This window comes from Schistocerca piceifrons, chromosome 8, assembly GCF_021461385.2.
Source record: "Schistocerca piceifrons isolate TAMUIC-IGC-003096 chromosome 8, iqSchPice1.1, whole genome shotgun sequence".
Taxonomy (NCBI): Eukaryota; Metazoa; Arthropoda; class Insecta; order Orthoptera; family Acrididae; genus Schistocerca; species Schistocerca piceifrons.
The window spans coordinates 143,106,954-143,129,708 of NC_060145.1; the positions used below are offsets into that span (position 1 = coordinate 143,106,954).

General features: G+C 40.4%; 2 protein-coding genes across 9 annotated transcripts in view; one reads left to right on the forward strand and one right to left on the reverse strand.

Annotated features, from left to right (window-relative positions):
* Positions 1-22,755, reverse strand: part of LOC124711273 — a 93,078-nt gene that overhangs the window by 60,508 nt on the left and 9,815 nt on the right. For both annotated transcript variants that reach the window (XM_047241259.1, XM_047241257.1), the window contains exon 2: positions 12,241-12,314. In XM_047241259.1, coding sequence (XP_047097215.1) covers positions 12,241-12,247 — 7 coding nt within the window. In that variant the 5' untranslated portion in view covers positions 12,248-12,314. The remainder of the gene's footprint in view (positions 1-12,240; positions 12,315-22,755) is intronic.
* LOC124711274 (cell cycle checkpoint protein RAD1-like) overlaps positions 1-22,755 on the forward strand; it is an 80,810-nt gene that overhangs the window by 1,947 nt on the left and 56,108 nt on the right. The gene's annotated exons all lie outside the window — the stretch shown is intronic.

Sequence of the window (22,755 nt, forward strand, 5' to 3'; positions counted from 1 at the left end):
ATATGGAGCACTTTCAAGAAGAAGCCCTGACATCGATGAAGCAGCCCTGACGTCAACTAGATCGAAACTCGTTTCCATTTTCCGTTATGTGGATTACACATCTGCCATCTGGTCCCATGAAAGGGACAAAATCCTTGACTTCCTTATGCATATGAACTCTCTGCATCCCAACATCAGATTCACTATGGAGACCGAAGCAAAAGGAGGACTATCATTCCTGGACGTCATAGTCAAAATAAGAACTGATGGCATCCTGGGCCAAGGTGGTATTGGACAAAAATGCACACTGACCTTTATCTGGATGCAGCCGTCTGCCACCAACCTGTGAGGAGGAATGGAGCACTAAAAACTAATAAATATGGCATGTACCATCTCACGACACAGAAAGTCTGCCCTAGGAACTGGAACACCCCACAACTGTGTTCCGAAAAAATGGTTACTTAAAATGGCAGATGAGGCACTTTCTCCACCTTACCTCTACACAGAAAACTTTGGAAACTGAAGTACTCACAGGGTAAGAGGTAGCCTCTGCCTTCATACCACACATTCTTGCACTATCAGGAAAAATTGGACGCATGCTGAATAAGTCTTTTGCCACCCAATAAAACACGGGCATTACTGGAGAGAATGAAAGATTACCTTGGTTTGCAGAAGGCTGGGGTATATCAGATTCCATGCCAATGTGTCCAGTAGGACAAACAATGTGCGCCATTGACGACTAATGCTGAGAACATTAGTGGCACGCCTGACTAATGTATCCCAACAAGTCAGCAGTTGCATAGCAGTGTTTGTCTAAAACTTAGGTGATGGTATACAAACATGCCAGGGTTTTTGCATAGACTTCATAATACTGGCACAGCATCATTATAGAGGCCACTGAAATTCACATCAGGGACAATCTCATTATCCTGGACTCTGGCTGTAATCTGAGCAAGGCTTAGAAACCAGCACTGGGTTTAAGTAAGAAGATACTCAGCAAACACAATGATCTGGCAGCTAGGACAGATGGAGTAACTACACCTACACTACCAGAGATGCCTATGCCATTGCCTCCATTGCTGCCAATGCATTCCCTTGGGCACAGACTGCATAGGATGCAGGTCAACTGGTATTGGGTGGAGCAGAAATACATTAGCTGTGTGCTCCAAGGAGCTCAGTTTTTCAGCACACTTTATGATGATAGCATGTCTGATAACCAAAATATTGTGTCTGTTGGACACTATGAATTGGCAGTACATCTAACACTGTTTGGTCAACAAATACGTCAGGAAAAACTGAAGAATTGCTGTTCATTGTCATTTCAAGTATAATCTCTATCTGCAGCTTTAATCCTCACTGAGAATTTAGTGGTAATTATACTAGTATAATTTTGATTTTGTTAGAAATCAGCAACAGAGTTTGAGTGAGCTTGGTAAAAAAAGAGGGCATTATGGTAAAACTTACATAAGGCATGTACTAGAATATTAATCACATAACAAGTAATGATGTAGGTATTAGTGTTAGTGATGTTGAGAAGCAGCTAAAATTGGTGAAATTTAATAAGACATCAGGCGTAGACTGAATGCCCATCAGATTCTACACAGAGTTTGCACCCTAATTAACTCCCATTTTAACCATAATATAGTATAGACAAAAAAATGTGGTTAAATTGTTTAGAGGAAAGCACAGTCACTCCTGTCTACACAAAGGGTAGCAATGAGAGATGTGTTCAATGATTTTGAAAGTAAGACATTGTCAACTGACCTGAGTAAAAAACTTAAGAGATTTTGGCTGTATGTAAAATCAGTAAGTGGGTCAAACTCATCTATTCATTCTCTCAGTGACCACACCGGCACCAAAATGGAAGATAATAGATTTGGTCTTCCGAAGTTGTTTCACTGCAGAGGATCGTAACACTGTCCCTCCTTTCAATCGTCATACGATCTTCGAAACTGCAGATACTGAGATAACCGAATGCACTATTGAAAAACAGCTATAATAGCTTAGTAATGAAAAAGTGTCAGGACCAGATGAGATACCTATAAGATTCTATAAAGATTATGCAAAAGAACTTGCTCTCTTTCTAGCAGTAATTTATCGTAGATCGCTTGAACAACGAAAGGTACTTCACGACTGGAAAAAAGTGCAGGTCATTCCCATTTTTAAGAAAGGCCATGAGACATATCCACACAATTATAGATCTATATCGTTGCCATCAATTGGTTGTAGAATTATGGAACATGTTTTATGCTCAAGAATTATGACGATTTTGGAAAATAAACATCTCCTCTATAAGAATTAACATGGATTCTACAAACAGAGATCCTGCGAAACTCAGCTCGCTATGTTCCTCCATGAGATCCACAGTACAGTGGACAACGGTGCTCAGGTTGATGCCGTGTTCCTTGATTTAGTAAGGCATTGGACACCATCCTGCATTGTCGTTTAATGAAAAAAAGACAAGCTTACGGAGTATTGGAGCAGACTTGCGATTCGATTCATGACTTTCTTGCAAATAGAACTCAAAATGTTGCTCTTAAGAGAACAAAATTGACTGATGTAAAGGTAATATACAGACTACCACAGGAAAGTGTGATAGGACCATTGCTGTTAACAATATATATAAATGATCCAGTAGGAAGCGTCGGGTGCTCTTTAAGGCTATTTGCAGATGATGCAGTTGTCTATACTAAAGAAGCAATGCCAGAAGACTGTAAGAATTTGCAGAATGACCTGCAGAGAATTGATGAATGGTGCAGGTTCTGGTAGTTGACCCTGAACATAAATAAATGTAACACACTGCACATACATAGGAAAAGAAATCCTCTACTGTACAGCTACACTATTCACGACAAACAGCTGGAGACAGAGTCTGCCGTAAAATATCTAGGCATAACTATGGAGCGTGATCTTAAGTGGAATGACTACATAAAACAGATAGTGGGAAAAGCAGACACCAGACTCAGATTCATCGGAAGAATCTTGTTGTTGTTGTTGTGGTCTTCAGTCCTGAGACTGGTTTGATGCAGCTCTCCATGCCACTCTATCCTGTGCAAGCTTCTTCATCTTCCAGTACCTACTGCAACCTACATCCTTCTGAATCTGTTTAGCGTATTCATCTCTTGGTCTCCCTCTACGATTTTTACCCTCCACGCTGCCCTCCAATACTAAATTGGTGATCCCTTGATGCCTCAGAATATGCCCTACCAACCTATCCCTTCTTCTAGTTAAGTTGTGTCACAAACTTCTCTTCTCCCCAATTCTATTCAATACCTCCTCATTAGTTATATGATCTACCCATCTAATCTTCAGCATTCTTCTGTAGCACCACATTTCAAAAGATTCTATTCTCTTCTTGTCCAAACTTAGTTATCGTCCATGTTTCACTTCCATACATGGCTACACTCCATACAAATACTTTCAGAAACGAATTCCTGACACTTAAATCAATAATCGATGTTAACAAATTTCTCTTCTTCAGAAACGCTTTCCTTGCCATTGCCAGTCTACATTTTATATCCTCTCTACTTCGACCATCATCAGTTATTTTGCTCCCCAAATAGCAAAACTCCTTTACTACTTTAAGTGTCTCATTTCCTAATCTAATTCCCTCAGCATCACCCAACTTAATGAGATCCGAATGGGGGACTATTTTACCTCCGGAATATTTTGCCCAAGAGGACTCTATAATCATTTATTCATACAGTAAAGCTGCATGCCCTCGTGAAAAATTACGCCCATAGTTTCCCCTTGCTTTCAGCCATTCGCAGTACCAGCACAGCAAGGCTGTTTTGGTTAGTGTAACAAGGCCAGGTCAGTCAATCATCCAGACTGTTGCCCCTGCAACTACTGAAAAGGCTGCTGCCCCTCTTCAGGAACCACACGTTTGTCTGGCCTCTCAGCAGATACCCCTCCGTTGTGGTTGCACCTACGGTACGGCTATCTTATCGCTGAGGCACGCAAGTCTCCCCACCAATGGCAAGGTCCATGGTTCTTGGGAGGGGGGGTATTGTTCATCTATCAGGTAGGACAGATAGAGGACACAGAGAAGATCCAAAGAAGAGTGGCGTATTTTGTCACGGGGTCATTTAGCTAGCGAGAGAGCGTTTCGGAGATGCTACACAAACTCCACTGGCAGCCGTTAACAAGAGAGGCACTGTGTACCATGGAGAGTTTAACTACTGAAATTTTGGGACAGCACTTTTCAGGAGGAGTCAGGCAACATATAACTTCCCCCCACATACTTCTCGCAAATTAGAGCCAATACAGAGGCTTACCGACAATCATCCTCCCCGTGCACTATTCATGAGTGGAACAGGGCTGGAAGGATCAGATAGTGGTACCAGAAGTACCCTCTACCGTACACCATTAGGTGGCTTGCAGAGTACGATGTAGATATAGATATGATCCACAAACCTGCCACTCTATTTCACTGATGAGCAGCTGTTGTTGTTGTTGTAGAATCATAGAAAATATTCTGAGCTCAAATATAGTCATGTGTAGGGACTGTGGTTGTTGTGAGCGGACGCAAGGAGAATTGGCCACTCTTCGGGGGCAGGTGGAGGCTTTGTCTGTTAGGCTCATCGAGCTCGAGGCGCAGGCGTCGGCTCGTAGTGGCGTTGGGGCAACTGTGGTGAGACCTATGCCTACTTCGGTGGCCTTGGAATCGCATGGAACCCCTGATGTCGCTGCGTCTTCCGGCAGTGAGCATCTTACCGGTCAGCCATCACTCCAGGGTGAATGGCGGTCAGTGGTGGGCTCGCGCGTGCCTGGCCGAAAGGCAAAGGTGGGATCTGGCCGCGTGGCAGCTGCCTTACCCCTTTCCAACAGGTACGGGGTGCTTCCTAGTGGTGATGACACCGTTTCCGAGCCACCACAGGATGCCTCGCCTGTTGGGCCAGTGGCCGATTCTCCTGCAAGGTCCCGACAGTCACAGAGGGCGGGCCTATTAGTTATAGGGAGCTCCAACGTTAGGCGGGTTATGGAGCCCCTCAGGAAAATAGCGGGTAGGTCGGGGAAGAATGCCAGTGTGCACTCGGTGTGCTTGCCGGGGGGTCTCGTCCGTAATGTGGAGGAGGCCCTTCCGGCAGCTATTGAACGCACTGGGTGTGACCGGCTGCAGATAGTAGCACATGTCGGAACGAATGATGCCTGCCGCTTGGGTTCTGAGGCCATCCTTGGTTCCTTCCGGCGGCTGGCTGATTTGGTGAAGACAACCAGCATCGCACGCGGAGTGCAAGCTGAGCTTAATATCTGCAGCATAGTGCCCAGAGTCGATCGCGGTCCTCTGGTTTGGAGCCGTGTGGAGGGTCTAAACCAGAGGCTCAGACGACTCTGCGACTATAATGGTTGCAAATTCATCGACCTCCGTTATTGGGTGGAGAACTGTAGGGCCCCCCTAGACAGGTCAGGCGTGCACTACACACCGGAAGCAGCTACTAGGGTAGCAGAGTACGTGTGGCGTGCACACGGGGGTTTTTTAGGTTAGAGGGACCCCCCCTTGGGCGAAACGATAAAATACCTGACGGCTTACCAGAGAGGACATTATCATCGTTGATAAAGAACGTCCGTCCTCAGAGACCAAAAACAGGAAAAGTTAACGTAATATTGGTAAACTGCAGGAGTATCCAGGGCAAGGTTCCTGAATTAGTATCTCTTATTGAAGGAAATAGTGCGCATATAGTATTAGGAACGGAAAGTTGGTTAAAACCGGAAGTGAACAGTAACGAAATCCTAGACACAGAATGGAATATATACCGCAAGGATAGGATAAACGCCAATGGTGGAGGAGTATTTATAGCAGTAAAGAATTCAATAATATCCAGTGAAGTTATTAGCGAATGCGAATGTGAAATAATCTGGGTTAAGTTAAGTATCAAAGGTGGGTCAGATATGATAGTCGGATGCTTCTATAGACCACCTGCATCAGCAACCGTAGTAGTTGAGCGCCTCAGAGAGAACCTGCAGAACGTCGTGAAGAAGTTTCGTGATCATACTATTGTAATAGGGGGAGACTTCAATCTACCAGGTATAGAATGGGATAGTCACACAATCAGAACTGGAGCCAGGGACAGAGACTCTTGTGACATTATCCTGACTGCCTTGTCCGAGAATTACTTCGAGCAGATAGTTAGAGAACCAACTCGTGAAGCTAACGTTTTAGACCTCATAGCAACAAATAGACCGGAACTTTTCGACTCCGTGAATGTAGAAGAGGGTATCAGTGATCATAAGTCAGTGGTTGCATCAATGAATACAAGTGTAATAAGAAATGCCAAGAAAGGAAGGAAAATATATTTGCTTAACAAGAGTGATAGGGCACAAATCGCAGAATATGTGAGTGACCACCATCAAACGTTCATTTCTGAGGAAGAGGATGTGGAACAAAAATGGAAAAAATTCAGAAACATCGTCCAGTACGCCTTAGATAAGTTTGTACCGACTAAGGTCCAAAGCGAGGGGAAAGATCCACCGTGGTATAACAATCATGTACGAAAGGTACTACGGAAACAAAGAAAGCTTCATCATAGGTTTAAGAGTAGTCGAATCATAGCTGATAAGGAAAAGCTGAACGAAGCGAAAAAGAGCGTAAAGAGAGCAATGAGAGAAGCATTCAACGAATTCGAACATAAAACATTGGCAAACAATCTAAACAAGAACCCTAAAAAGTTTTGGTCATATGTAAAATCGGTAAGCGGATCTAAATCCCCTATTCAGTCACTCGTTGACCACGATGGCACCGAAACAGAGGACGACTGAAGAAAGGCAGAAATACTGAATTCAGTGTTCCGAAACTGTTTCACTGTGGAAAATCGTAACACGGTCCCTGACTTCAGCCGTCGCACGGATGCCAAAATGGAAAATATTGAAATAAACGATATCGGAATTGAAAAACAACTGCTATCACTTAGTAGCGGAAAAGCATCCGGACCAGACGAGATACCCTTAAGATTCTACAGTGATTATGCTAAAGAACTTGCCCCCTTTCTATCAGCAATTTATCGTAGATCGCTGGAAGAACGTAAAGTACCTAGCGACTGGAAGAAAGCGCAGGTCGTTCCCATTTTCAAGAAGGGTCATAAATCAGATGCGAATAATTATAGGCCTATTTCGCTTACGTCAATCTGTTGTAGAATAATGGAACATGTTTTGTGTTCTCGTATTATGACGTTCTTAGATAATACAAATCTCCTTCATCATAACCAACATGGATTCCGCAAACAGAGATCATGTGAAACTCAGCTCGCCCAAGAAATTCACAGTGCCGTAGACACTGGCGAGCAGATTGATGCCGTATTCCTGGACTTCAGGAAGGCATTTGATACGGTTCCGCACTTACGTTTAGTGAAAAAAAATACGAGCTTACGGAATATCGGACCAGGTTTGTGATTGGATTCAGGATTTCCTAGAAGAAAGAACCCAACATGTCATTCTTAACGGTTCAAAATCTGCAGATGTAGAGGTAATTTCGGGAGTACCGCAGGGAAGCGTGATAGGACCTTTATTGTTTACAATATACATAAATGACTTAGTTGACAACATCGGTAGCTCCGTGAGGCTATTTGCAGATGACACGGTTGTCTACAAGAAAGTAGCAACATCAGAAGACTCGTACGTACTCCAGGAGGACCTGCAGAGGATTAATGCATGGTGCGACAGCTGGCAGCTTTCCCTAAACGTAGATAAATGTAATATAATGCGCATACATAGGGGCAGAAATCCATTCCAGTACGATTATGCCATAGGTGGTAAATCATTGGAAGCGGTAACGACCGTAAAATACTTAGGAGTTACTATCCGGAGCGATCTGAAGTGGAATGATCACATAAAACAAATAGAGGGAAAAGCAGGCGCCAGGTTGAGATTCATAGGAAGAATTCTAAGAAAATGTGACTCATCGACGAAAGAAGTAGCTTACAAAACGCTTGTTCGTCCGATTCTTGAGTATTGCTCATCAGTATGGGACCCTTACCAGGTTGGATTAATAGAAGAGATAGACATGATCCAGCGAAAAGCAGCGCGATTCGTCATGGGGACATTTAGTCAGCGCGAGAGCGTTACGGAGATGCTGAACAAGCTCCAGTGGCGGACACTTCAAGAAAGGCGTTACGCAATACGGAGAGGTTTATTATCGAAATTACGAGAGAGCACATTCCGGGAAGAGATGGGCAACATATTACTACCGCCCACATATATCTCGCGTAATGATCACAACGAAAAGATCCGAGAAATTAGAGCAAATACGGAGACTTACAAGCAGTCGTTCTTCCCACGCACAATTCGTGAATGGAACAGGGAAGGGGGGATCAGATAGTGGTACAATAAGTACCCTCCGCCACACACCGTAAGGTGGCTCGCGGAGTATAGATGTAGATGTAGAACTGTGAACAGAACGATCTCCTCCATGCTGACCGGCATGGAATCCAAAAACCTTGGTCCTGTGAAAACCAAATTCTCATATGATATTCTGATAGCCAAAGAGCAAAGCAATCAGTTGGATGCCGTGATTCTTGATTTCTGAAAAGTATTTGACTTGGCACGACACCAATGATCATTACCAAAAGTTTGATTAATATGGGTCTCAAACAAAATTCATACCCTGATTAAGAATTTCTTGACAGGTAGGATGCAGCAGATTATCATGGATGGAGAGTCATCAACAGAAGTAGAATTAACGTAAGGTTTGCCACAAGAAAGTGTTCTGGATCATTGTTCATAGTGTGTATCAATGACCTGGTAGATAATCTTAATAGCAACACAGGACTTTTTGCAGATAATGCATTTATCTATAGTGAATTTCTATCTTAAAAGTTGCACAAATAACCATTCAGATCTTGATAAGATTACAACTTTGTGCAAGGATTTTAAACGTTCAGAAATGTAATATTGTCCACTTCACAAAAGGCAGGAAAATTGTATTCTGTTACTGCAGTATCAATGAGTCACATTGGAGTTCATCAACTCATACAAAGACCAGGAGGCAACAATTTGTGGGGATATGAATTGGGATGATCACTTAGGGCCAGTCATAGGTAAGCCATGTGTCAGACATTATTTCATCGATAGGATATTGGCAAAATAATGCAGGATATTAGAAATCTCAAGTATGTCTAAAAAGAAGATTGTCTGCAAAACTCCCGTGCAACCCATCCTAGAATATTGCTCAAACCAATTAGGAACTGAATGTTGTCAATTCAAGTGTTGGATGCTGCTCGTCTGCTTAGAGCTGTGACTCACGTGTGATTCATTTGTTTATAATGTAAAACTTGCACGTGCCCTGAGATTTAATGTTATCTATGGCTATCTCAGTAACTTGGAAAGCTTTGATTGCAATTTATGTGAAATGTGAACAATATGTACAACTTACGTTTATTTTGGTTTGAAAGTGAACCAATTTTGTTCTTGGAAATGAAATTTTTGTTCATTATGGTAATTTCTTTTAATGATTGAATGTTGTGTTCTCTCTTATAGTTATCTGACAAACACATGTTGACTCTATGGTACATTCCCTTGTTTCTTGGACTGCGTATAATCTGTTTGATTAGTGATTGTGCTTTGTCATTTTCTCCAACACGATTCCAAAATACATCTCAATAGTCAGATATTGTAGGGTGAGCTAGGTGATGTTGAATCAACTATTAAATTTTTCCAAATGTTAAGTATTATTGGTGAATGCTGTGATTGTCACATGTGTGGCGATAATATGAGATTGACAAATGTACTGTGTCAATGTTCTTCCGACAGCTACATGTGGCAGGTCACCATGATAATTTGTGGTGGTTCATCAGGTGCAGAACATTGTTTGGAAGGTTGCAGCTAAGTCTTTATTTTGTTTTAATGTCAATGTACCATGTGTGAGTGAAATATGCCTTGCATGAAACTAATGTGTTGAGAATTTATTAAGTATAGGGGATCGTTAGGGGGGCAGGAGTGATATTAGAAGTAGGCCTAGATGAGTACTGCTTTGATAAGAGGAAGAGCAGTAGGGGGCATAAAGTCGTTGGGTTTTTTGGGGCAGATACTTGTGGTGGGGATGGTGATGATTTTTTTTTGGGGGGGGGGGGGGCATTGTTGGAAACTGTAATATGCATGTGTTGATTTCTTTAATAGAGGAAAATCTAACAGTAGGATGGGGGGGGGGGGGGGGGGGACTGTCATGTCACAAGGGTTTAATATCATGTCAGATGGATTTACTATCGCATCAGACAGGTTCCCTTTATATGAGGGATTCGACAGTAGGGTATATGAACACCTTGTTTTTAACCATAATACTGCATTTAAGGACTATAATACTGGGCCCTGTGGTAATACTGTTGAAGGCTATTGGGTGGCGTTCAAATCTGTTGTTGATTGGAATAAAAGACAGTTTTCTGTTATATAGGCTCATCTTCATAAGTCCTGTTGGTGGAGAAGTTTTATTATTATTATTTATTATTATTATCGGTGAGGTGGGGTGGGATTGTTTATTCCTTCTTTATTGTGATGAGAGGGAGGTTTGGGAAGAAGTTCTTTCAGATATGGTAGTGTTTTATGTAAACTGAGGCATGTGTTCATATTGTTTCTGTGATTTTAAGTTGTTTGGTGAATTGTATTGTCCACTGTTCGTTCTTTATTTTTCTGCATTACATATTTATGATTCTCAACCTCTCATTCATGGGGAATTTTGTGCATGGTTAGTTTGGTTTTTGGTGTTGTTGGAGGTTCTTTCAGCTGCGTAAGATTTGGCCTCTGCTTAACAGAACCAGTGGGTTTTAAGCTGTGCTGATGCTGTAGATATGTCCTTACGCTAATTTCCGTGATTTTTCGCTATGTATTTATGTCTTGCTTTGAGCTATGTAGGTCAACCCGTGTCATCAGTATCACCTTTCATCAGTTTTAGGTTTTTGGTATTGGGATCTGTCATTCAAAGTGTGCTATACAGGTTAATTCGTACTGCTGCTACAGCCCTTCATACGTTTTCGTGATTTTTTTGCTGCGTGTATCCTTCTTGTCATTTGGTTTTTTGTAGAGCTACCAGTTTTAGGATTTTTGTTCTGGTATCGGTCTTTCAAGCTGAGCTGTATGGGTCAAGAGATGTTTCAGATACTAGCTACAGTTATGCCCTCCGAATATTTTAGTCAAAGTGATGCAGCTTGTAAACCGAAAAGATTTTACTGAATTTTATTCAAAGTGATTTTATTCTAGTTATAGCTAGTTTTCACCTGTTTAGAGTTTTTCCCTCCTTTTTGTAATTAATTTTGTATTATTTTCATTCTGCAATTGGTATTTTAGATTTTAGTTTCTCCCCATGCAAAACACCCAATTTCTAGCAGTTGTCCTGTAAGCTTCAATATTTTATAAGATACTATATTTCTGGTTTGTATTTTCTCACCATGGCAACTTCTAATGTCCTTGGTTGCCAAGTTGAAATCATATTTGTAGCATCTCAGGGCTTGATATGACATCACAGGTCAAAGCCATCAGGTGGTATCAAACACTCTTGTTTATCCCAGGTATTTGTACTCAGGAGCTTCCTGACAAATTAAGACCTGACTAAAACATTCGTCTACTACTCTCTCTCATACTTCTCCAAGGTCCTCAGACGTTGCCATGCACACCTGAATGTGCTAATATCTGTCAGAGAGCATATGGTGATGAATTGGCAAGCCACAGCTTGCTCGTTTGTTCAAGACTTCAATGTTGATACTGCAGTACGTGCACGGTGAAATTAACACTCGTGGAAAGTAATGACAGTGCAATTAGCTCATGCCTAGAGAACTTACTATCAGTGCTGGTAGCCTACCAACTGAGCAACCACGGGCTGGTGTATTTTGGTATGAGCTATCTGTTACTATTAAATTGAAAACGTAAACCAGTGAGACTATAGTGTACTGATCGATTTGTCACTTATGGTGGTTTTCTTATTGTAATTTGTTTAGTACATTGTACGTCATATATTCAAGAGCTGGATTACACTTGGCTGCCAAACGCAGCCTTGTAAATATAGCTTCGTCCAGTTGAAATACTAACTCAATGCCAAAGAACAAAAAGAGGAAATAAAACAAGAATAGTAAACAACTTTCATCTTCTGGAACTTTTCTTGTAGTATAACTGCACTGACTTCACCAACTACTTTGCACATAAGAATACCTGACAACCGTCCTCCAGCATTTGCACATATTTGTAGGCTTTCTATTTCATCTCGTTGTAGATATATAGGGCATTTCATTTTCACTCATGTACTACAAATATATGAGATTTAGCGGTTACTTTTCAACTTACATCTCATTGCCTCCACACCAGATTAGACAATCCGCCACACACTGTATACAGTAAATAGCTAAATATGTAAATATTTGTCACCTGCGTCTAGGGGACGCCAGGGAATCGGGTCTGCTGATTGGTTGAGGCTCATGACGTCATCAGGGAGACAGAACGTGTGACATGTGTAGCAGTGCCACCTGGTGACGAGAACTGTAATGAGCTCTATTGACATTAGCGACGTCGCCCACCTGTAGTTTAAAATGCCATTACATGTAGATCTGCACACAGCTGTCATTTTGGAACGCCAAATAAGTCCAGATTATTCAATGGAGCTTAATTTATGGGAGTTAAATGTAAAACCCTGGTTCGAATGCAAATAATCGCGAATGCGGTGACAGACTAACCCGGTTACAGCTCTAGCAAATGCGGAAAAGCGGACCTAACATATGTAAAAAGTTACATACATATTCCTTGCATTTTCTACAGTTTATGTACGTTATTGTTCGTAATATGTATCAAAATATTCTTTGAATGCTTATTCATTAACTATATTTTCTGATTTTTGCCTTTTTCTTTTAGGTTTTATTGCGAGAAGTGCGATAAATACGGTACCTTCAAATATAAAGCAAACGTAAATATTAGGCAATGCCATGTCCGTTTGTCAACACAATTATTCCGCATTCAGACTTTACGGGTTCCACAACTAACGAAATTATCACCCTTCAACTAATCTAGGCCTCATTATGCTTCAATTTTGGTCGTTGTTGTGTAAACAAAGAACTATATATCAGTGTTATGCACGAACTGCATCTTCCTATACCTTATCTAGTTTTTGAGAATCCGGGTTATGTTCATATGGCATTGTGATAAACAAAGCTGAATGAGGAATTATTAATAGGTCTAGACAATACAAACATCTCCAAATCATGAGACTGTTACAGATGTGTGTCACTGGTAATCACAGTTTATCAGTTATAGTGAAATGTGTAACAAAACATTTGAAATAAATCACAAAGCGTTAGAGTGATACCGTATGTTTTAATGTATTAGACATTCACTCATAGTTCTTTTCCGTATTCTGTATTACATAGGGCCTAATTTGCTAGCTACAATACGGTATGTGGTGATTGGTACCTTGTAAGACATTTCTCTAAATTTTGTCAATAGTGTTCTATGTAAAGAACATGTTTGTCCAGGGTTTTCTCACTTGAGTTCATGAAGCATCTCCATAATACTTGCATGTTGATTGAGCCTACCAGTAAGAAATCTAGAAGCCCACTTCTGGGTTTCTTCCTTAAACTGACCTGGTGGAGATCCCAAAAATTCAAGTGGTACTCCAAAGTGAATTCCATCAGTGTTCAATACAGGTGGATTTCTCTCAACTTGTGGTCTGAGTGACACTGCCCTCATTCCCAATCTTCCCAGAGGAAGGAACTACAAGTACAGAAAGCTAGAAATAGTTTTTTTACTCAACTGTTGTTTCCTCTAATAGTTCATACAAACCATTTTATAATTTTTAGAGAGCACCATCAGATGTTCATATAACTGTAAAGTTAAATATCTGTTTAATATGAACATTACTGTTATCCAGTACATGCATCCTTGAGTCCAAACATGATTAATTATAGGAGAGGAGGCTAATGAGATACTCTTTTACTTTATATTTATTTTGGATAATTTACTTTAAATCATTATCGATCACAATTTGAAATTATTTGTGGTGACTGGCTTCGATCACTTATGTGGTCATCTTCAGACCGATTGGCAGTGGCTGTCTGTGGAGCAGAACTCCATATGGAGGAGGAGATTAGTGTTTAACGTCCTGTCGACAACGAGGTCATTAGAGATGGAGCGCAAGCTTGGGTTAGGGAAGGACGGGGAAGGAATTCGGCCGTGCCCTTTCAAAGGAACCATCCCAGCATTTGCCTGAAAGGATTTAGGGAAATCACAGAAAACCTAAATCAGGATGGCCGGAGACAGGATTGAACCGTCGTCCACCCGAATGCGAGTCCAGTGTGCTAACCACTGCGCCACCTCGCTCGGTAGAACTCCATATGACAGTAAATCACTGTTTGAAAAGTAATTACATTTATTTAATATCTGGAGTTTCCAGTTTTCTGTCTGATGCCTGCCAGCAACCTGTTAGACTACAGGGTGTAGAATAAAGGAACAGTCATGGAGATCAGCACCATCCATCACGGATAAAATTCTGATTCTGCACCAGAATGTAAATTTCTATTTTGAATCCCAGGCAGAGAAACAGTCTATGCAAGTATTATGGCATTTAATTTCACAAATAATCCTAAATTCACACTTCTTATTAACAGCAAATAAAATTAGGGGGTTAATATATTGACATGAGAGTGTGAACTCAAAAATAATGAGGAGGTTTCTGTAAGATGTCAAACTATCACTTTTACACAATAATCTTACTCACATAGATAAAAAGCTCTCTCATAAGATTCCACATCAAATCTGAATAGAATCCCATGCTTTTGATTACTGCCTCCATCACCATTGTCAGGTGCCAGGTCTGACTGTCATAAAATTAATGAGGTTCACACTTAGGCCCAGCGGACATAATGCAATTGGCTAAATTACATCATGGAGAAAGCATATGCTAAAGCAAAACTCTCTGCATCCATAGGTCACCTTTTTTGCAAGCTGTCCAGCATAGCTTGCAGTGCCACCACTTGTAGTAGGTGGTGAACTATGTGAAGTTTTTCTCTGTAATTTTTCTTTCCGAAGTGCATGCTTCCATCCATTGCTTAATTATACTAATTAATTTTAAATTGTGTGAAAATATTGTGTTACATTCCTATATACTGCCTCATGTAGTATGTTCTTGTATTAGAAAATAGCAAATAAATAAACATAAATACTTAGCCAGCATGTGTATTATTGCAATCATACAGTCTAATTTCAGCTGCTTCCGTAATTACAGAGACCCAACAGTTAGAAATATGGGCCAGATTCTCATCTGCTTCAAGGCTATCTTGTAGTTACTCACTAAACAGTTCTCGGAAACTGCTGATTTTCATTTTTTCATGCTTGAGATGATGATGATCATCAACACAGCAATTAGCAGTAGTTTGTATGGGCTGTCCCATATAACTGATTCCATACTCACAAGGAATATAGTAAATCCCTTGTACACTGAGCCTGAGAGTATGTTTGTTAGGCCACAACCTTTCTTTAATTTTCCTTGGTGACAAAAAGACTCCTCTGATTCCTTGCCTGTTTACACTCTGACTTACCTGTTGCACCACAGAATGGAAGCCATGCTGTGTCTTCATCATCATGACTTGGCTGATGATTTCTTCAACAGATTTGACCTAATTTCAGATACAGAATGTTTGTTTGGAGGGAGGGGGCGGGGGGTTGGATTGTGCAAGAGCAATGGGAAGGTGAGGAGGTATGGTCAAGGATATAAGTAAGATAAATAGTGACTAAATGGTCGTGGCAAGGGGGTGGGAGGTGGTTTGGAGTCATAATAAATACAAAATCAGAAGAGATTATGTCATAGCATTATGACAAGACCACAGACTACATGTTGTAAGGCATGAACCAAATTTATACAGCAGTGTTCTATCTGAATTAATAGCAAACTGACTTCCAACTGGGAATTTGCATAGATACCCAATACATATATTACATACCTAATACTACAAAGAATGCAAACATTATAAACAATATCATGCTTTGCTGAATATGCAAACACACACAACAATTCAGTAATAATCATAAGGATAAAAAACATTGTTTCTACTATATATCACAACAAGTGTAGAAGGAAAAATGCCTTCAGCTGATTCCAAAATCATGTTGTTGTTGTCTTCAATCCTGAGACTGGTTTGATGCAGCTCTCCATCCTACTCTATTCTGTGCAAGCTTCTTCATCTCCCAGTACTTACTGCAACCTACATCTTTCTGAATCTGCTTAGTGTATTCATCTTTTGGTCTCCCTCTACTATTTTTACCCTCCACGCTGCCCTCCAATGCTAAATTTGTGATCCCTTGATGCCTCAGAACATGTCCTACCAACTGATCCCTTCTTCTTGTCAAGTTGTGCCACAAACTCCTCTTCTCCCCAATTATATTCAATACCTCCTCATTAGTTATGTGATCTACCCATCTAATCTTCAGCATTCTTCTGTAGCACCACATTTCGAAAGCTTCTATTCTCTTCTTGTCCAAGCTAGTTACCGTCCATGATTCACTTCCATACATGGCTACACTCCATACAAATACTTTCAGAAACGAATTCCTGACACTTAAATCTATACTCGATGTTAACAAATTTTTCTTCTTCAGAAACGCTTTTCTTGCCATTGCCAGTCTACATTTTATATCCTATCTACTTCGACCATCATCAGTTATTTTGCTCCCCAAATAGCAAAACTCCTTTACTACTTTAAGTGTCTCATTTCCTAATCTAATTCCCTCAGCATCACCCGACTTAATTCAACTACATTCCATTATCATCGTTTTGCTTTTGTTGATGTTCATCTTATATCCTCCTTTCAAGACACTGTCCATTCCATTCAACTGCTCTTCCAAGTCCTTTGCTGTCTCTGACAGAATTACAATGTCATCGGCGAACCTCAAAGTTTTTCTTTCTTCTCCATGGACTTTAATACCTACTCCGAATTTTTCTTTTGTTTCCTTTATTGCTTGCTCAATATACAGATTGAATGACATCGGGGAGAGGCTACAACCCTGTCTCACTCCCTTCCCAACCGTTGCTTCCCTTTCATGCCCCTCGACTCTTATAACTGCCATCTGGTTTCTGTACAAATTGTAAATAGCATTTCGCTCCCTGTATTTTATCCCTGCCACCTTCAGAATTTGAAAGAGTGTATTCCAGTCAACATTGTCAAAATCTTTCTCTAAGTCTACAAATGGAAGAAATGTACGTTTGCCTTTTCTTAATCTATTTTCTAAGATAAGTCGTAAGGTCAGTATTGCCTCATGTGTTCCAATATTTCTGCGGAATCCAAACTGATCTTTGCCGAGGTCGGCTTCTACCAGTTTTTCCTTTCGTCCGTAAAGAATTCGCGTTAGTATTTTGCAGCTGTGACTTATTAAACTGATTGTTCAGTAATTTTCACATCTGTCAACACCTGCTTTCTTTGAGATTGGAATTATTATATTCTTCTTGAAGTCTGAGGGTATTTGGCCTGTCTCATACATCTTGCTCACCAGATGGTAGAGTTTTGTCAGGACTGGCCCTCCCAAGGCCGTCAGTAGTTCCAATGGAATGTTGTCTACTCCCGGGGTCTTGTTTCGACTCAGATCTTTCAGTGCTCTTTCAAACTCTTCACGCAGTATCGTATCTCCCATTTCATCTTCATCTACATCCTCTTCAATTTTCATAATATTGTCCTCAAGTACATCGCCCTTATACAGACCCTCTATATACTCCTTCCACCTTTCCGCTTTCTCTTCTTTGCTTAGGACTGGGTTTCCATCAATGCTCTTGATATTCATACAAGTGGCTCTCTTTTCTCCAAAGGTCTCTTTAATTTTTCTGTAGGCAGTATCTATCTTGTCCCTAGTGAGATAAGCCTCTACATCCTTACATTTGTCCTCTAGCCATCCCTGCTTAGCCATTTTGCACTTCCTGACGTTCTCATTTTTGAGACGTTTGTATTCCTTTTTGCCTGCTTCAGTTACTGTGTTTTTATATTTTCTCCTTTTATCAGTTAAATTCAATATTTCTTCTGTTACCCAAGGATTTCTACTAGCCCTCGTCTTTTTACCTACTTGATCCTCTGCTGCCTTCACGACTTCATCCCTCAGAGCTACCCATTCCTCTTCTACTGTATTTCTTTCTCCCATTCCTGTCAATTGTCCCTTATGCTCTCCCTGAAACTCTGTACAACCTCTGGTTCTTTCAGTTTATCCAGGTCCCAACTCCTTAAATTCCCACCTTTTTGCAGTTTCTTCAGTTTTAATCTACAGTTCATAACCAATAGATTGTGGCCAGAGTCCACATCTGCCCCTGGAAATGTCTTACAATTTAAAATCTGGTTCTTAAATCTCTGTCTTACCATTATATAATCTATCTGATACCTTCTAGTATCTCCAGGATTCTTCCATGTATACAGCCTTCTTTTATGATTCTTGAACCAAGTGTTAGCTATGATTAAGTTATGCTCTGTGCAAAATTCAACCAGACGGCTTCCTCTTTCATTTCTCTCCCCAAATCCATATTCACCCACTGTTTCCTTCCCTCCCTTTTCCTACTCTCGAATTCCAGTCACCCATGACTATTAAATTTTCGTCTCCCTTCACTACTTGAATAATTTCTTTTATCTCATCATACATTTCATCAATTTCTTCATCATCTGCAGAGCTAGTTGGCATATAAATTTGTACTACTGTAGTATGCATGGGCTTCGTGTCTATCTTGGCCACAATAATGCATTCACTATGCTGTTGGTAGTGGCTTACCCACACTCCTATTTTTTTATTCATTATTAAACCTACTCCTGCTTCACCCCTATTTGATTTTGTATTTATAACCCTGTATTCACCTGACCAAAAGTCTTGTTCCTCCTGCCACCGAACTTCACTAATTCCCACTATATCTAACTTCAACATATCCTTTTCCCTTTTTAAATTTTCTAACCTACCTGCCCGATTAAGGGATCTGACATTCCACGCTCCGATCCGTAGAAACGCCAGTTTTCTTTCTCCTGATAAAGACCTCCTCTTGAGTAGTCGCCGAGATCCGAATGAGGTACTATTTTACCTCTGGAATATTTTACCCAAGAGGACGCCATCATCATTTAACCATACAGTAAAGCTGCATGCCCTCGGGAAAAATTATGGCTGTAGTTTCCCCTTGCTTTCAGCTGTTTGCAGTACCAGCACAGCAAGGCCGTTTTGGTTAGTATTGGAAGGCCAGATCAGCAATCATCCGGACTGTTGCCCCTGCAACTACTGAAAAGGCTGCTGCCCCTCTTCAGGAACCACACGTTTGTCTGGCCTCTCAACAGATACCCCTGCGTTGTGGTTGCACCTACGGTACGGCCATCTGTATCGCTGAGGCACGCAAGCCTCCCCACCAATGGCAAGGTCCATGGTTCATGGGGGCAGGTCCAAAATCATACGGCAGACTTTAGTATCACAAAGACCATCATACTACACCTAATGCCTGCCAATACCAATCACTATAAGGTGATATCCAAATTTACCTATTAGTGTTGACATACAGAGGGTATTTTCTGGAGTGTAGTTACACAATCAAACAAAGATATCCCTCTCTTCTGCTCTTATTTTTTACACCTCCGTGCCCCAACCCTTTAATCCGTGTTCTGCTTACATCTTTCCTTGATCATGAATGCTCACTTTGCCATGTGCTATCCGACCCCCACCCCTCTCCCAATGATCTGTCTCAACGCTGACCCTTTGCGTCTGGCGATGCAAATGTATTATCGACCGCCACTCACCCTATGGTCAGGGCAGACCCACCACATCAGATACACTAGAAGGTGCCTCAGGAGCAGAGCCTACGGTGAAACAAATGATACCTGAGCGGTTCCAAGTAATGCAGCAGTTTCTCCACCACCACTACACCTGAATGCAGCAGCCTGAAGACTGCTGACCATAGTTAAAAGCACCTTCAGCTGATCATGAACTGTAGCCAGCTCCTTTTGTGTCCAACACATACACTATCTGTCCTACCATTTCTAACTTAAGGATTAAAAAAAAGCTTAATATGTGACTTACTACTGTTTGACAGAAGCTAATGGCTTCTCCCCACTAAAATAGCATTATATTGAATATATTGTGTGTTCTTACCTAAGTGCGGGAATAATTTAATAACCTGTTTACGCAGTTTAAAGAAATTTCACCTTCAACTTATTAAGTGCATATGCAATACCTACTAGAATTACAGTAAGCCTCTATTCCCTATTTTAAGTTTATTAATACCAGAGATTGCTGGTTCTCATGTACTTAAGCTGAGATTAATTTGGAACCCTCTCACCACATCCCCCTTGTCCCTTCCCTTCATCTCTTGCATGCCTGTATTAATACTGTACTTTTGTTCTAATGTGATCTTTGCACTCTCAATTGTGATTATTACTTTTCCTAAAGGAATTAAAAATCATTTAGCATGATGTGCTGTCTTTATGGTTTTTCAGTTGATTTTTTGTTAATTATCTGTCAAAATATTGTATTGTATTGTATTTTTATTGATCCAGGCAATCATAGTATTGTACAGCTGTACATATGGTACTGGACAGGTCAAGAGAGCTATTTACAAGTAATTTTTACAAATCGATTTTTACATTATTTTGTAGCAACGAAATTATCTATCTTAAACAAAACAGTTAATACAAATCATAGAATTGTGCATATGATGTTGGGCAGGTCAAGAGAACATATTTGTAAGTAATTTTAATAAATTGATTTTACATTATTTTGTAATGAGGAAGTTAGCTATCTTTAACAAAACAGTAAATACAAATGTTGTATAGTAAAATACAAACAGCCAATACAAATGCAATAGTAAAACAGTCCAGTATATGTCATCGACATGCACAGTATATAATAAATCCAGTATACTTCATAGACATGCACGGTATATAATTTTCAGAGCTGATTGAACATTTATCATAAAGTTGTGTACAATTTTAACCCCTTTCAAAAAAAATGATCAGCTGCATAAAAGCAATGGTCCAAGAGATATTTTTTAACTTATGTGTGAAGGCTCTTGGGTTCTTTGTTGCTTTGATTTCATTTGGTAAATTATTATACATTTTTATCCCAACATTTAAAACACTTTTTTGGTAGCAGATAGTTCTGGACTGAATCATATGTAGGTCAGATTGCTGCCTTGTTGCATAGTTATGAATATCTCCATTGAATTTTAATGTACAGTCATTGTTTAACAGGTATGACTTGACAAATGAGATGATATTACAAATGTAAGCAGAGGGCAGTGTCATAATGCCATTTGTTTTGAAATGTTGTCTGCATCATTTGTTATGTCCTAGGTTACATATTATGCGTATTGCCTTTTTTTGCATTTTGAAAATATATCCACCTCCAGTTGAGTTCCCCCAAAATATGATTCATTACTGTAACGTAGAGTGGAAGTAAGCATAATACACATGTATGAGAACAGATTTTGTGACTGATTTTTTGAGTATCCTTAAAATGTAACACACAATTGACAGCTTTTTTGAGATATAATTTGTGTGAGTCTCCCACTCAAGATTTTCTTCAAGCCATATGAAAAAAAAACTTGACAGAGTCCACACACATAAGCTCTTGGTTATTTAGAATCACATTGGGCATTTCTTGTTTTTGGGATGAGAGTCTGAAGTTTATGTACGTTGTTTTCTGTATATTTATAATCAGTTTATTCTTGTTGAACCATTTGCTGAGTGACGACATAAGCGTTTTAATTTTTTGGTTGTGGTCCTCTGTATCAGTATACTCGTGTCATCAGCAAATAGTGTGGTATGTCCTGTAGAAAGCTTCATGCTTATGTCATCGATGTACAGCATAAACAGTATGGGTCCCAGGATTGAGCCTTGTGGCACACCATATCTAATAGGCATTGTGTCAGAGGAGTGGACAGTAGATTGATGGATGGTTGTATATAGCTTTTTTTTGCCTCTGTATATGTCTGCTTGTGTCTGTATATGTGTGGATGGATATGTGTGTGTGTGCGTGCGCGAGTGTATACCAGTCCTTTTTTTCCCCCTAAGGTAAGTCTTTCCGCTCCCGGGATTGGAATGACTCCTTACCTTCTCCCTTAAAAACCAAATCTTCTCGTCTTTCCCTCTCCTTCCCTCTTTCCCGATGAGGCAACTGCTGGTTGCGAAAGCTAGAATTTTGTGTGTATGTTTGTGTGTCTATCGATGTGCCAGCGCTTTCGTTTGGTAAGTCACATCATCTTTGTTTTTAGATATATTTTTTCCCCTATGGGCCTACTGAATATATTGCTTCCCCCTACTTATACCTCCTGAGGAGATCACGAATGTAAAATTAGAGAGATTAGAGCGCGCACGGAGGCTTTCAGACAGTCGTTCTTCCCGCAAACCATACGCGACTGGAACAGGAAAGGGAGGTAATGACAGTGGCACGTAAAGTGCCCTCCGCCACACACCGTTGGGTGGCTTGCGGAGTATTAATTTCAACTTTTTGAAATCTCTGACAGGTAAGATTCTAACCATTTGTTTGCGATTCCTCTTATACCTTTATTTGCTAACTTCTTAAGGAGTGTGGTCTGGTCAATTACATCAAAGGCTTTGGATAAATATAAAAAGATACCAGATGTGATTTCCTTATTATCCAGTGCTTTTAAGGTTTTGTTAAGATACTCATAAATAGCTGTGGTAGTTGTCTTTTGCTTTCTGAAACTATGCTGGTGTTTTGTTAATAAGGATAGTTTATTAGTAAAATCTTCCAATCTGGTGTAAAATAATTTTTCAAATATTTTTGAGAATGAGCTGAGTTGTGCTATGGGCCTGTAATTGGCTACATCATTTTTAGGGCCATTTTTGTGAAGTG